At 34.2% G+C, this 15,739-nt stretch overlaps 1 protein-coding gene across 2 annotated transcripts in view; it reads right to left on the bottom strand.

Moving 5' to 3' along the window:
- Positions 1 to 15,739, bottom strand: part of SYT1 (synaptotagmin 1) — a 195,684-nt gene that overhangs the window by 138,459 nt on the left and 41,486 nt on the right. For both annotated transcript variants that reach the window (XM_045553316.1, XM_045553317.1), the window contains exon 2: positions 4,966 to 5,150. In XM_045553316.1, the coding sequence (XP_045409272.1) occupies positions 4,966 to 5,150 (185 nt within the window). The remainder of the gene's footprint in view (positions 1 to 4,965; positions 5,151 to 15,739) is intronic.

Here is a 15,739-nt window from a genome sequence, read left to right on the forward strand (position 1 = left end):
CTAAAAACATCCAAGGTTATAAAGGCTGTAAATATTTGAAGCTTTGTTTCTGGGGATGTATAGTCTTATGACTTTAAATACTTAGAAAAAATAATCAGAAATCTATACACAGTTGTTATTCAAAATTAAAAATAATAAAAAGTTACATTTTCCTGATCCCTAGTGAGGTTGAAAAATTGAAAATCTTTATGTTAACCACCTGTATTTTTTTCTTCTGGGGACTACCCGTATATATCCTTTGATAATTTTTCTATTATATTGTTGGCCTTTTTCTTATTGATTTATAGAGGCTCTTTGTATTTCAGTGGCCTCAACTTTGTTGTTGTTATATGTAGCAAATATTGTCTCCTAGTTTTTGGTTATGGCATTTTCATTGCAGTGTGTGTGTGTGTGTGTGTGTGTGTGTGTGTGTGTATGTATGTGCTACTGTAGAATCTCACTGAAAGCAAGGTAGACATACTATTGTAATGATGGGTGGTTTTATATCTCTGACAAAGTAAAGGAATCTTGACTGTTGTCACCTTTGAAATTGAATCTGAAAATTCTCATGGAACTTACATGCAAGAAGTATAACCAGGCTTTAGCTGGGCATCACAGTCGTCAGACTATAGCTCCACCACCCTGCTATCCCCACCCTCCAGACCATGTGCTTTTTTTCTCTGCTGTGTTCACCACTCTCAGGAGGAAGATTCTCTGTTCAATCACCCACTCCCACAGAGACTCCCAGTGATGCTTCAAAATGGCACCCTCAGTCCCTGAATTTACAAGATTTTCCAATTTGGCTACATCCAGTTAACTTCAATTTGATTCTAAAAAGTTGGGACTTGGATGCATCACAGATTAATAGAACTCACTCAGGTGGGAAGAACATATAAACAGAGTCAAGCTATTATCAGAGATGCCTCCCCTTTTGTGCTTCTTGAAATTCCTCAGGAGTTGACAATAGGTTTGGAAAATTGAAAATTACCATTATTACATACATTTATGTAGAAACATGCTCAAATTTGGTTAGCCACACACCATTTAATTTAGAAAGGTTAATTTATGCTTGGTGGTTCTGTGAATATTAAAATGTTGGTTTACTATTAGCCAAAGGCAGAAAGCAACAGAAAACTATTTAAAAATTTGTACTAATCTTTTAATTTGACGGCAGGGGGTCATTAAAGGGAACATGAGCTAATAAAGTGACAAGAAAAGACTACTGAGAGAACTTTAGGCAGTGGAATCCTATTGCCCTTTCAAAACCTTAGCTATGTAGAAGTCTTTAACACTGTCACAAGAAGACATGCTCAGAAAATCGCAGTTTAGGTAATTGCTTCTCTGTAAGGTTTTAATTTTTAAAAAATAATAGCAAAGTATTTTAACATGGAGTTCTGTCTGAAAAATGTGCACATCACTCTATCATTATAATAAAATTCATAGATTAAAATACCTTTTCAAAGGTCTCTTTCAGAACTGACAATTTATATATCATGTATCAGCCAGTCCAATTTGAAGTAGCTGAGATATTAAATCTCCTTCTCCCTAAGTGGTTTTTGCTTGAATGGAAGGTGCAGGACCATCTCTGCAATTATTCTGCATAAAATAATGCTAAATTTTTGATAATTTCTCAGTGCCACTGTTCATCACTGAAGTGATTAAGTCTATTCCTGTCCCAAAGGCTGAGCTTAAGTGTGACATTTTCTGTACCATCACATTAAATTCAGACCTATTAAATCAGTAGCTATTATATCTCGAGAGCAATATTTTTCCCTCTATGGAGCAAAATTTGGACGGAAAAAGCTTGTAAACCCAGCAGTTCTGAGGGTTTGATAAATTGCAGTAGAAAAAGCTATGTTGGGAACATCAGACCTTATTTTAAATTTCAAAGATTTTAGTGCTCACGGTTATGTTTTGCTTTGACATTCAGAAGGTGCTTAGTTCACCCTCATCAGAAGGAGCATTTGTTCATTCTCAGTTACACTGTCTAGCTTTGGATTTGAATAAGGCACACTGAAAAGGTACCACAAGGGACTGAATTTTCTTTCTATGTCCATCAGTTTTAAACTTGAGCTTTCTAATACTGTTATGTTTAATCTGATAGCAATGTTTAAAATGAGAATAGTTTATATTTAAAAAAAATCAATTTAGTTCAGCCTCTTGATGTGTGTCAGAATGGTATACCCTCAGCTGTGGAGCCCCAGCTGCCAGGCCACTAAATGTATCTGAGCATTGACGAGGGATGTCTAAGTAGCAGAGGAAACCTACCGCAAGGGACAATCCAGAACAGTCATGAGACACAACACAGATAAGGAGGACATAGAAGGAAGAAATAAAAATTAAAATATCCACACACATTAGTGAGAACCATGGAAAAATGACCTTTCCAGACCTGGGATTTTGCAAGTTGATATTTTTCTTCTGTAGGTTCTCAAGTTTTAAGGCATAAAAAGAACCCTTAAATATATATCTTACACAATATAAATATCAATAGTTTTTGTAGCCATTGCAGAATATTTTTAAAATTCTTCCTTGGTTATAAAGGCTTACTATAGTGGTATGTAGCCATGAACACTGAAATTGAATTTCTGTGAGTTTGATATGAATTGAAATGGTAAAAACTTATTGATTGCCCTAGAGCCTATATATCTTAAGAAATCATATCGAAAATGCCTCTCACATCTGTTTTTAAATGAGAGTCATAAACTACCTTTATTGTCTTTCCCATGTTCACTTCAAAGGCTGCTTAAGATACTTTGAAAATAAGAATAATTTTAGTTTGTATTTATGCTGTTTTGAATTTGGATGATATGATGATCGCTATGTGACATAATATCCTTTTAGAATTTGCACATTTTATTTTTTCTTCTTGAGGCTTCCTCTTCATAAAATGATAGAACCCATTATAAACCACTTTTTTTGGCTGCTTTGAAAGTAGCATAAGATGTTATATAAATGTTTATCATGGAAGCCTATTTTTACTTGTCCAAATTTTATTCTGTACATTTAATTGTTCATAATTGCAAACTAAGACCTAGCTAACATTCTATGTAGACAAAGTAATCTACTTCAAATGGTTAAAAAAATTTTTAGGTGGTTGAAATTCTAACTAATCTGCAACAATGGATTATTACGAACTATTGCTAACTTAGTATTTCTTTATTTGACTCATTTTCTCTGTCCCTCCCCATCCAAAAAAACAGATGATCAATGAAAAATTGTGTTATCAATTCTTTATATTCGAGATCTTGGTCATTTATCCATGTCATAACAGGGGTAATAAACACTACCACTATGCTATCAATTACAGTCTTACATCATACAGAACAAATTCCACAAATAAAAATAAAGGTTTCTTATCCTAGGAAGAAATGCTATAGTTATCATTTCACATTGTTCAGTACTTTTAATTGTTAATTCTAGAACACAGAGAATCCACATTTGAATTTTATGGTAATTATGAAAATGACAGTATTCTGTTTTTAAATTATTTTCACAATATAGCTAAAATTTAACATGCATATTATTTAGTGCATATCCATCTAGGAGATTAGTTCCATGCTTAACCTCCCAATAAGTTGTTTAAAGAAATCGATATCAAGTCCTGCTTGCTATGGAAAATGTAGAAATAAAGACATGATTTAGAATTTTAGTTTCTACTTAACAAATTAACTGAAGAGAAAGATCTTTATTAGACATCTGTAGTTAAACATTTGTGCATAGACACTTATGACTGTGATTAGAAATTGTCAGAAAAATTGAGCCCTTGTTACTCAGAACTCAGGCCAAAGCTCTCTGAGAGTAAGTACAGGCAAAATACCCATTCTATAGCTCCAAAACCAAACAGAAGTACAGGCAGTATAAAACGAGCTTTTGTGAAATTGTTGTCAATAGATACCACAGTGTCTTTGAGAAAAAGTTTAAAACTCAGGCTGGGAAAGGGGGTTAGTGTCCTGCGTGTGTGATTAACTAGGAAACTATGCAAATGCACTTAAAGTGTCTATTGTAGTACCTGACTAAATTGTCCTTAAGGAGATTCACATATTTAACAGTTCAATTAATAGTAATTAATATTATAAGATGAATTTATAAAACTGCCAGTATATATTATTTGGGAATAAATGGAACTTATGAATTATTTGATGGAAATTTGATTGAAAATGTTATTTTCATGAAAAATCTCTACATTTTACATTTTAAAATATGAATTACATGTGCTTTAGAAATATTCAACATGAATATCACACCAGAAAAATGAAGAGATATTTCATAATTATTAATAGTAAACTTAATCCTGAACCAAATTTTCCAATTAATTTAGCCAAAAATAGCTATATAAAAGACATCCAAATATCTTCCTTGGGATTGATTGGGAAGATAACCCAGCCAGATGGATTCTATAGCAACCATTATGGTTTTAATTGTCCTTAAGTGAGGAAATAAGAATTTTGCCTTCAAATCCTGCCCTGCTTTTTAGGATTAGCTCATATTTCTCCCCATTCCCCCATATAACTGATTATTCTTGAGAACTAATTATTCAGCTGGATGGATATGCAGGAATGGTAGCTTTCATCAAGTTTAATGAACAGCGATAAAGCTGTTATTTAACAGTGACTATGAACAGTGAAAATTAGACCCCTGCCCAAGAGGGAAAACACTCAGGTACTCTTTATTCAGTTTCTCTGCCTCTAAACACAGTTAAGACTGGCTGCACAGATGTAATCAAAATGTTCAGGCATCTTCTCATACGTTGGACCCACGGAGTGGGGGGCCCTTTTCTGGTCTGTATGCACCGGAGACTGGAGAACCCTGTCAAATGTCCCCATTACACTTAGGGCCTTAAATAATGACTGAGAGGATTACAAAGCACCTTAACAATGATATGTACCCAGGAGCTGTTTATTTCTATAATTACCTGGCATAAAATAATAAACCACTTATTTATTTTTTAACAGTCTAAGAAGAAATACGGAATGAGTACATTACCTGATCTTTCATGGTCTTCCCTAAGTCTTTCACATCTTTCATGTTAATGGCATTCTTCCCTCCCTTTTCCTTTCCCTTCTTCTTGTTCTTCTTTTTGAACAAACATTTCTTACAAATACAAAAGCAGCAGGTCAGGACTAAAAGGACCGCGACTATGGCTATGGCAATTAAGGCCCATGGTGGCACTGAAAGAAAAAAATACACAGAAGCATTAGTCATAAGACACTTGGATGTGCAAAACCTTTTAAGTCATGGGCTACAAAGGTATTCATTTCTTCATTTGTGTTTATTGACCACCCATTATGGGCCGGGTGCACTGATCTGGGGTACTTTATCCATATCATTTCCTCCTCTTAGCCTGTTGTTTCTTTCTTTTCCACTTCTCTCTTCCAGATATGTCAAATGTCATCTCCTCCCTATTGCTTTTCCTGACTCTCCAAGCTCGATCTCCATTAATCCATTCCTTCTTTTTCAGAGCCAAGCTCTGGAGTTTGATCTTTGAGTTTAAATCCATTTACTTGCTATGCGATCTTGGGCAAATCTTCTAACCTCTCTCTGCTAGTTTCTTCATCTTTAAAGTGGAAATACATTGGTAAGTACCTCATAGAATCTTTATGAGGGTTACATAAGATGTAGTGCTAGGCACCTGGCGAAAGCTTCATAAATGTTAGATGTTACCACTCATTTATGAAATATTAACATATTCTGACATCATAGGACAGACAGGTATTAATCACATAAACTTTTACAAAGGTAAAACCATAACAGTAGGGAAGGTTGGGAAGAAGTACTTGGTGCTCTGATGAAGGTCAATCATGGAGAGAGAGACCCACTCAGGGTCTCCAAGGCAGGGTGGTGGTTATGTGTTCAGTGGCTCTTAAAACAGGCTTGGATTCAGGTTTGGTCACCTAAGGGCTGTGTGACTCTGGTCAGACTGCTTAACTGTTCGGAGTTTCTATTTTCTTCTCTATGAAGTGATGATTATAATGGTACCCATGTCATCTGGTTTGAAGATTAAAGGAGTTAACATTCTTAATAGCTTAGAATGCATCTGGCACATAGCAAGACCTCAATGTTAGCTATCATTTCTTCATATTCAAGGCATTGTGGGTAATGTAGAGAGCTCAGCGTGTACGAGGTCACAAAAAACACATACATACTCCAATACGTATCTTAAAAAGAATACGTGGAGAGGAGCTGAGTGAAAATGCTAAGGGAACTGAGAGGCAGACGAGATGATTTTTAGATAAGAGGAGAGGCTTCAGATTTACAGGGTTTGTGAAATAATAGAGCATATATAAATAAATATGCTCAAAAATTTAGTTTTCCATTACAAGTGTCCATCTGCTAAAAGTTAGCATAATATTTGCCGTCCCCTACACAATGTGTTTATAAAAAAGTCTCAGGGAAACAGGATTTCACGTAGACTGGAAAGAAGTTATTCATGATACAAATCACAGCTATTGAGATTAATCAGAAGTAATTAGACTTGTCTGTTGTAATAAAAAAAGAAATTGGGCACTGAAATGATAAAAAAAAATGTTATTTTCTTCTAGCCACATGAGCATTGTTAGCAGCAATGATTGCTGAACACAAGTCAGGAGTACTCAGGAGTACTTTGATGAAGTAAAAACACTTAAAAATTAACCTCTCTTCAAAATTGAGAAAAATCTCTTCTCTTTGCTCTCTGTCTGCATTTAGTGTCCCGGTGTGGAATACTCACTATGTGTGTTATTCTAGCTTATGGCTGGATACTAGATGTTAACCTAAGGACATAAAATTACAATTTCTGAAATTGTGTTTTCAAGCAAAGAAATACTTGTGTGAGAGTTATAGATAAGCCCACACCCAAAGACATGTTTTCTCATAGTTCTTGGATCTCATTAAACAATTCACATATTTTTTAAAAGATGTAAATTGAAGTAGGCTTATGTAACCAATGATATCATTCATAATACTTCATTTAAAAGCTTCTACCTCCCTTGATCTAGTTAAAATCTTGCCATGCATGAACGAGAAAGCCTATGTACTCATTGCAGGCCAGACAGCATTAATAATGACCCTTCATTTTGAACCTCGTAAATTATTCTCCCAGTCGGACTTGTGTGATAGTCTCTCAGAGAGCTACATAAAAGTCTCTTAAATTATACAAGACAAGACAGAGATGATTTGACAAGTTCACAAAAAGAAAATAGTGAAAGCAGAGGAACATTATTTAATCAAAAGGAATTAAAGAGATAGGAATGTGGAATTACAGGAAGAGATTTGAAATAGGGCAATGTGAAGGTAATTTAAAACCACTGAAAAACTTTTGTGACTTTTATTTCTTAAAGCACTGCTGTCTTCTAGATTTGCTTTCAGTGGATCTTGTGAATAATTTAATTTTGAATATGCTGTGTTGAATATAATGAAATTAACAAAATTATCTTCACAATTGGCACCTTTTAGATACAATTAAAAAATGCTTCATGTTATTTTGTATACCATAGGAAAACCTGACTCGTTAGTCAGTTATAATGCAAAGAAACAGCCATTTTTAGTATATAGAGTTACTTGAATGCTCATGTTAAAAAAATCTATTTTGTGTAGAATAATCAAATATTTAAAATTTGATAACTTTACTAACAAATAACATCCCCAGTATTATTAATTTGCAGTATTTATAGAAAAATGTTTCACTATTGGCAAATCTCTTGGAATATATTTTGGATTAGGCTAAATGTTTACTGAAGACCTACTTATTATGGCCCAGCAATTGGACTATGGTTTTACATATATTATCTCATTTACTCTTCATAGCAATTTTGTTCATTATAACTTGAATTTTACAGAGGAAAAACTCTCTAGATTGAATAGTTTGAAATATTCAAACATATCTTTAGGTTAAAAATGTGTATCTTATAAATGTATACAGAAGAAAAAAACCTTATCTAGCTTTGAACCTTCTTTAGTAGAACATTTATATTAAAAAATCCAGTGAAGCAAATAACACAGTAACATGGTTCCAAGAGTGAATTCTTTAATATAAAATATAGTTTCAGTCAAAAATAGGCTCATCAAAGTATTGCTACTGGCAGAAAACTATCTGCTTATTGTTATTGCTACCCAACTATCATTAAATGGAATTTTATAATAAGAATTTTAACATTTAACTTAAAGGCCTTTCAGCAGAAAATAATAGACTAGTATAAAAACTCTCTATTAAAAATGTTATTTTCATTTTCTAGTTAATGAATCAATCTCACATACATTATTTGACCCAAAGGTAAACTGATGCATAAGAATTAAGTCAAATGCAAGTTAATTTGAAACTGCTTATGTTTTAACTTAGACCTTGCGGTAGGAAGAATAATAGCCTTTCAAAGACGTTCATAGTCTATTCCTTGGAAGCTGCGAATATGTTACCTTACATAGCAAGAGAGACTTTGCAAATGTGACTAAATTAAAGATCTCGAGATGGGGAGATCGTGGATTAGCTGGGTAGACCCAATGTAATTACTTAGGGTCCTTATAAATAGGCAGGAGTTTCAGAGTCAAAGACATTTGAAGATTCTGAGCTGCTGGTTTTCAAGATGGGAAAAGGAACCATGAGCCAAGGAATGCAGTGGCCTCTAGGAGTTGGAAAAAGCAAGGAAATGGATTCTGCTCTACAGTTTCAGGAAGGAATCAGCCCTGCCGATACCCCGATTTTAGCTCAGTGAAACCCATTTTGGACTTCTGGTCTCTAGAACTGGAAGATAATGTGTTTTATGCCAGTAAATTTGTAATTAATTACAGTAGCAATCGGAACTCAAGAGATACAAAGAAGAGCTCAAGAGATTTGTAATATAGGCTGTATAGAGATGACTGGACAATTGTAGTATTCATGTGAGCTATTCATGTATTTCCTGCTATCTTTTCTTCTTATCCACCCCTTTTATCTACCCATTCTGTAACCATTCTCATGACTTTAACATTATATCCAGGACAAAACTGGAGGAATCATACATTACCCGAATTCAAATTATACTATAGAGCTGTATTAAACAAAGAGCATAGTATTGGCATAAAAATAGACACATAGGCCCATGGAACAGAATAGAGAACTCAGAAATAAATCCACACATCTATAACTTATCTTTGACAAAATCGCCAAGAACATACAGCAGAGAAAGGACAGTCTCTTCAATCAATTGTGCTCAGAAAACTGGATATTCACATATGGAAGAATCAAACTAGACCCTTATCTCTAGCCATATACAAAAATCAAATCAAAATGGATTAAAAATTTAAATTTAAGAACCGAAACTATGAAACTACTAAAAGAAAACATTGGAGAAATACTTCAAGACAGCGGTCTGGGCTTCTTGAGTGGTATCTCCAAAGCATAAGCAATCAAAGCAAAATTGGACAAATGGGATCCCATCAAGCTAAAAAGCTTCTGCACAGCAAAGGGAACAATCAACAAAGTGAAGAGACAACCCACAAAATGGCAGATAATATTTATTAATGCAAAGTATCCATTTGACAAGGGATTAATAACTAGAATACATATGGAGCTCTAAGAAATTCATAGGAAAAAAATCCAGTCTGATTTAAAAAATGGGGAAAGGATCTAAACAGACATTTTTCAAAAGGAGACATAAATGGCCAACAGGAATATGAAAAAATGCTGAACATCATCAGTTACCAGGGAAATACAAATCGAAACTACAATGAGCTATCATCTCATCCCAGTTAAAATGGCTTTTATCAAAAGACAGGCAATAACGAAAGTTGGCAAGGATATGGAGAAAGGGGGACCCATATACACTCTTGGTGGGAATATAAATTAGTTCATCACTATGGAAAACAGTATGGAGGTTCCTCAAAAAACTAAAACTAGAACTTCCCTATTACCCAGCAATCCCATTGCTGGGTATATATCCAAAGGAGGGGGGAATTCAGTATATCAAAAGGCTATCTCCACTCCCATGTTTATTGCAGCTATTCACAATAGCTAAATGTGGAATCAACCTAATTTTCCATCAATGGATGAATAGATAAATGAATTGTAGTACATATATGTACACAATGGAATATTATATAGCCATAAAAAGAATGAAATCCTGCCATCTGCAACAACGTGAGTAGAACTGGAGAATATTATGTTAGGTGAAATAAGCCAAGCACAGAAAGACAAATATTACATGTTGTTCCCCATATGTGGGAGCTAAATATTAAAAACAATCAATCTCATGGAGACAGAGAGTAGAATGATGGCAATCAGAGGCTGGAAAGGGTAGCAAGGAGTGGGGGAAATGGTTAATGGGTATGAAAATGTAGTTTACATAGATAGAATGAACAATATTTGATAGCACAACAAAGTGACTATAATCAACAATAAGTTAGGATATACTTTAAAATAACTTAAAAGAGTGGAATTGGAATGTTCCTAACACAAAAAAAAGATAAATGCCTGAGGTGATGGAAACCCCAGTTACCCTGATTTGATTAATCCACATTAAATGCCAGTATCAAAACATCACATGTACTCTATAAAGGTAGACAACCACTATGTACCCATGATTTAAATTTTAGAAAATAAAAAAAGATGATGCTCTCAATCATAAAATAATAATAAAGACAGACCAATTCTTAGGAGAAAAAGGCTAGACATAGGCAATACAGAGTTAAGCACAAAATTCAGTGGAGAAGATGGGATTTATAAGTAGCAGGTTATAGAAGGCGAGAGAAAAGGGACTGGAGTTCAAGGAAGGCTTTATGAAGCAGGAGAGGTTTGAGGTGTGATCCGAAGCCCTGCTTGCTACACAATGAAAATGCATTTGGGGGCTCCAGTTCTTTCCTTTCCTGACTCATTTTTTTCTTTCCTTCCCTTCTGTCCTTTTGTTTTTAGACTCCTTTTAATCTACTTTATCACCCAGTGATTACCTTGTTAAACAAAGCTGTCAATATGACATAGACATCAAAATCTGCATTTGATTTTTTTTTATCACAGTGGATGAAAAACTGTTTCCTTGTAGTAAACTCATGCAGCTTTCTCCAAATAGCCTTCAAAATTACGTTCTTATGAACACATGTCACATTCTCCTCCCACATAGTTCTATTTTGCTTTTCGATTTGTGTTCCTGACAAAAAGGAAACTGGAAGATGTGTCTGTGCAAATATGCTGTAAAAATGGTCCAAGCCGTTGACTTGGGTTAACTACCTGGGGCTTTTTAGGGCAGAGAGATTGTCATTAACAGCAATGCAGGAGAGAGGCTCATTCATTCACTTACTCATCCATTTGAGTGTCTATTTAACACATTAATGCTCAGCATATTGGAGAAACTGAGTAAGTTTGACATAGTTTACTTAAAGAGTTTCCTGTCCAGTTGGGCAGGTTTGACTAATATACATGAAACCAACTGTGAACAATACCACATTGTAAAATGCCAAATTAAATGAGGTTTTTGCTAGATTCTGATTCTACTACATAGTCACGGCATCCATATTCCACATGAGAAATGAACACTTGTTGAGAATTATTTTTAGAAAATCTTAAAATTTAATAAAATGGAAAATCTAATCTTTGCCCATAGACTCTTAAAAACTATTAATGCATAAAATATATTATTGCTTTGATATACACAAAGTGACAAAATACACATTGATAAATTTTTACCAGAACCTCTGTCCCTTGATCTAATTTCTGTTGTTATGGTGCTATGGAAAAAAATTCACAGTCCCTGATAAATAACTTGTTAAGGTTACTGATGTTTGTCACTGAATGCAATGATTGGTCTTGCTGATGAAATTTAGTTGACTGAAGGACATTTTATCTGTATGTGTATTAGTTAAATAATTTTATAAAACGTCCGTAATAATAATCTGCTTTCAATGATAAGAGGAAGTTATCCATATCTTCACAATATTGTAATGTCTGAAATTTGACATGGAAAATGACGTTGGGTCTTCAGGCAGAGATAAACCCCAGCACAACTTCCAGAGGATTTAGATAAAGCTCCACAGTCAGCCCAGGAGCTTGCTGTCTGCAGGCTCCAGGGAGAAGTGTGCTGGTAAACATAAAGGGATGCCAGGTAAATTGGCAGAGGTGAAGGCAATTCACAGGCTAATCAGTTCTTAAGCCTTTGGAAGTTTGTAACAATTTTCAATCATGCTATGGACAACACAATTTTATAGTTAAAGGGAAATCCATTTATCCTATGAAATTTGCAGAATGTCTCTCGCGTTCTGATTTCTAAGTTCAAAACTAAAAACACATTATGTCTCCATTTTTTTCCCCCTCGTGGAAGCTAGCTTTCTTCTCAACTTTTATATTAGCAGTCTTCAAAATAAGCAGCTCTTGGTTTGTGATCCAATTCGTATTTAGCTTTATTTTAATGCTTTGAATTTGGATAGTAATTCAAAGCATCCAAATATTAACTTGTTTTCTATCTTTGGCAAAGATGCCCCGGGGGGAGGGGAACTGTTCCAAGAATTAAACATGGCTCCCATTGGTAACTTTGGATGATTTAATATTTAAGTATCTACTTGTTTGTTTTCTAAGCAATTTAATGATAAGATTAAATTATGATAAGAGTCTCAGCTAAAGGAGCAGACATATTCTGTGCTATTTTACAATTTAAGGCTAACAGCTATAAGCCATAAACAAAAATGCCACTTAGTCTTACTATCTACTTTTTGGAAGGACTTTTTTTTTTCCTCCAGTATTTTCACTTTAATATTCTAGAAACAAGTGAGCACATTTTTAGAATTCCCTGCAACTTGGAGAGATTTGATTGCCCTGACAGGAGAATTGTGTGGCTGCTGTGCATGAGTGGAGAAGAACAGGGTGTTTGAATCTTTTCAGTCTTGAAAGGGAAGAGTCAGGCTCATTAATTTCATTACTATACAAAGTGACAGGTAGACAACAGTGAAAACAAAGCCCTTTGCTTGTCTAGTGATCCACGGGACGTTTTTCCGTGATTATCCAATGAATTTCTGCTGCTACAGACCAAACCTACTAATTTCCTCTGAAACTGTTGTTGTCTCTGTTTCTGTCAATATATTTCTCACCATGGCAATTTTATCTGCCCAATTCCCAGTCTGTAGCATTATTTCTTCTTTTTGTTTCCTGTCTCTTGGATTTGAACTTTCATCTTTATTTTTCTACAACTCCCATGATCCTTGATTTATTTTCTGGTCTTCCTTTTGAAGGGGCTTCTCTATGCCTGCCAATCTCCTACGTAGTGCCTTTTTCTTTGCTTTTTTTTTTCCTTTAAAAATCTTATCCCTCTTCTGTTTTAGAGTTCGTACTTCTAAGCATTGCAACTGTGAGTACATGACTATAAGGCCCTGCATGACTCTTGCTTGTTTTTGTAGGTTCTCACAGATCTCCACTAAGAATGTTGAATTCCCTTTGTTTTCTTTTCTTTGCCAAAGTCAGACATGTCTCCCAATAGATAGATGTCTTTTAAATGTCTACCTACGTAATACCACACGTGAGCCCTTTGCTTTGTTTCTTACCAGCATTTATTCATGCCTTTTGCTTTGTGTTATCATATGTTAATCCTTGCTTTCTAGTAGCTTTGAGACTTGTCTCTTTAACATGAGGGAGGGTACCTGAAGAGGGATACTGTTACTTTGCTTTCCTTTGCCTTCCATGAAGAATCAAGTAGGCTGGGTACATGATAAGTCTTCAGCAAATGTTTGCTGAATAAATGAAAGTATAATTAGGGGCAAGAGAAAGCCTTGTTCAAATATTGTTTATGCATAGTGAAAACATGGCTTCATTGGATACCTTGTTAAGACTAAACGGTACACTTTAAACAATTACTATGGATCAAATCCTGACGCAACTTCAGAGCTAGATCAACATTTTCAGAACATTTGGAAAATCTGTGCGTATTCCCTACTTTTTATTCTGGATAAACTACGGACATGGCAGTGAGGCTCATTTTTTCATTCTGTCAGTTATTTTTTCCTAAATAATTTTTATATTGTATATCACCTTGAAAAGATTCTCTTAAACATGTATTAATAATGCTAATACGGTTTTCCCATTCTAACAGGCAGCACCCACAATATTTACTAATTCTGTCCTTAATTTATAATCTTTCACTTTGAGACTCTTTCACATTACTTCAACTGGTTTCACCCTAAAAACCAAATTGTAGAGTAGCTAAGCTACATAGCATTATCTTCACTGTACAGATTATGAGATTGAGGATGTAAAATATGACTACTGTAATGTGATTCCTATTAAAGTTGGGATCAGATGTAGAGACTTAGGTCTTTGGGGTTCAACTTTCACCCCCTTTCCACATATTCTGGCATTCTTTTGTGTCCACGCTGAAAATTGAGCAAACACTAATGACATTACTGGTAAGAAGACTGTAGTTTTATAAACATATCCCTTGGTATATTACTATCAGTCTTCTTTTAAATGAAATAATTTTAAACTATTTACTCCAAATCAATGAAAATATTTGTCAAAAGTTTGATTGATATTAATCGTAACAGGCAATGTCAAACATAAAGATCATGGAATTTGATTCCTAGCTTTGCCACTTAAATTGACAAATCAATTTGATCAAGTTAGTTAAATTTTCTGAACCTTAGTTTAACTATCAGTAAAATGAGAGGTGGGTGGAGAGAGGAGATGATATAAATTCAGTAAGTGATTTGAGATACGTATACTTGCAATATGTGAAGTACTTAGTATAGTGGTTAATACGAAGGGTTTAAAAATGCCAATTATTATTTTCCAGGAATTCCTATTAAACTACATAACTAAAAATGCTAAAAACTTGGCTAAAAAAAGCAAACTTTAAAAGCTATCTAGGTAAAAGATGAAATATAAGCAATTTTATCCACATAATACAACTTCCAAATGTAGTCAACGTGTTCTAACTTAACGATATATCAGAATGTCAGAGTAGCATTCTAAAATAAAGATTGTTGTTGGAAACCTGAAAGGCAAGACATTTGGAAGTACTCAAGCCATTCATGAATAAATAATAGAATGAGTAAATCAAACTTTGGGAGAATAAAGAATAGTCCTTTGAAGTCATAGTGGCCAACAACTGTTTGTTATTCAAATAATGCAAGCAGCATTAGAATATTAAATTTGAGTAATGGAACTGAATAATATGTGCTAGTTCGTATTTTCAATAATTACTCAACCCAGCTAACACTACCTAAGGTGTTTTAACACAGCAGTAAAGATATTAGTAGCAAGATTTTTCACCGTCTTTCTATTGGCAAAATTCTAGGCTTTGCTTGAACACACTCTCAATTCTATAGTGCATATGCAGTAAAAACAATATGCTCTGGGGTGCTGCTTTTTTTTTTCCTTCAAAATTGGCCAAGTATTTTAAGTGACTGAATAAGCTACTTGAATTCAGCTTTTATTATTCAGTAATTATTTACACACACATTTAAATTATAATCATTTTTTAGTAAGAACCAACTTTAGATTTATATGTTTCCATTGAATAATTGTTTGGCTTATTTCATTTAATCAATATTATATTCACTCATAGATGGTAAATTTAAGGTACAGAAAATAGTATGACTGTCCAAAGATCCTTGAAAAAAATCATGGCCCAATCTCGAGTTTAGTTCTTTGAAGCGTTGAGTTCTTTTTATTAGTCCAATCTTTGATAATTCCTTTTTCAAATGAGTCAATGATAACGGAATGTAAACTTAGCACCACAATTTTTTACATCATCCCAATATAGATGCCATATTAGTTTATAGAAATCCCATATTTTCTGTTGTCTCTACTCATAATTTTTAAGAAAATAAGATT

This window comes from Lemur catta, chromosome 6 (assembly GCF_020740605.2).
Source record: "Lemur catta isolate mLemCat1 chromosome 6, mLemCat1.pri, whole genome shotgun sequence".
NCBI classification, from domain to species: Eukaryota; Metazoa; Chordata; class Mammalia; order Primates; family Lemuridae; genus Lemur; species Lemur catta.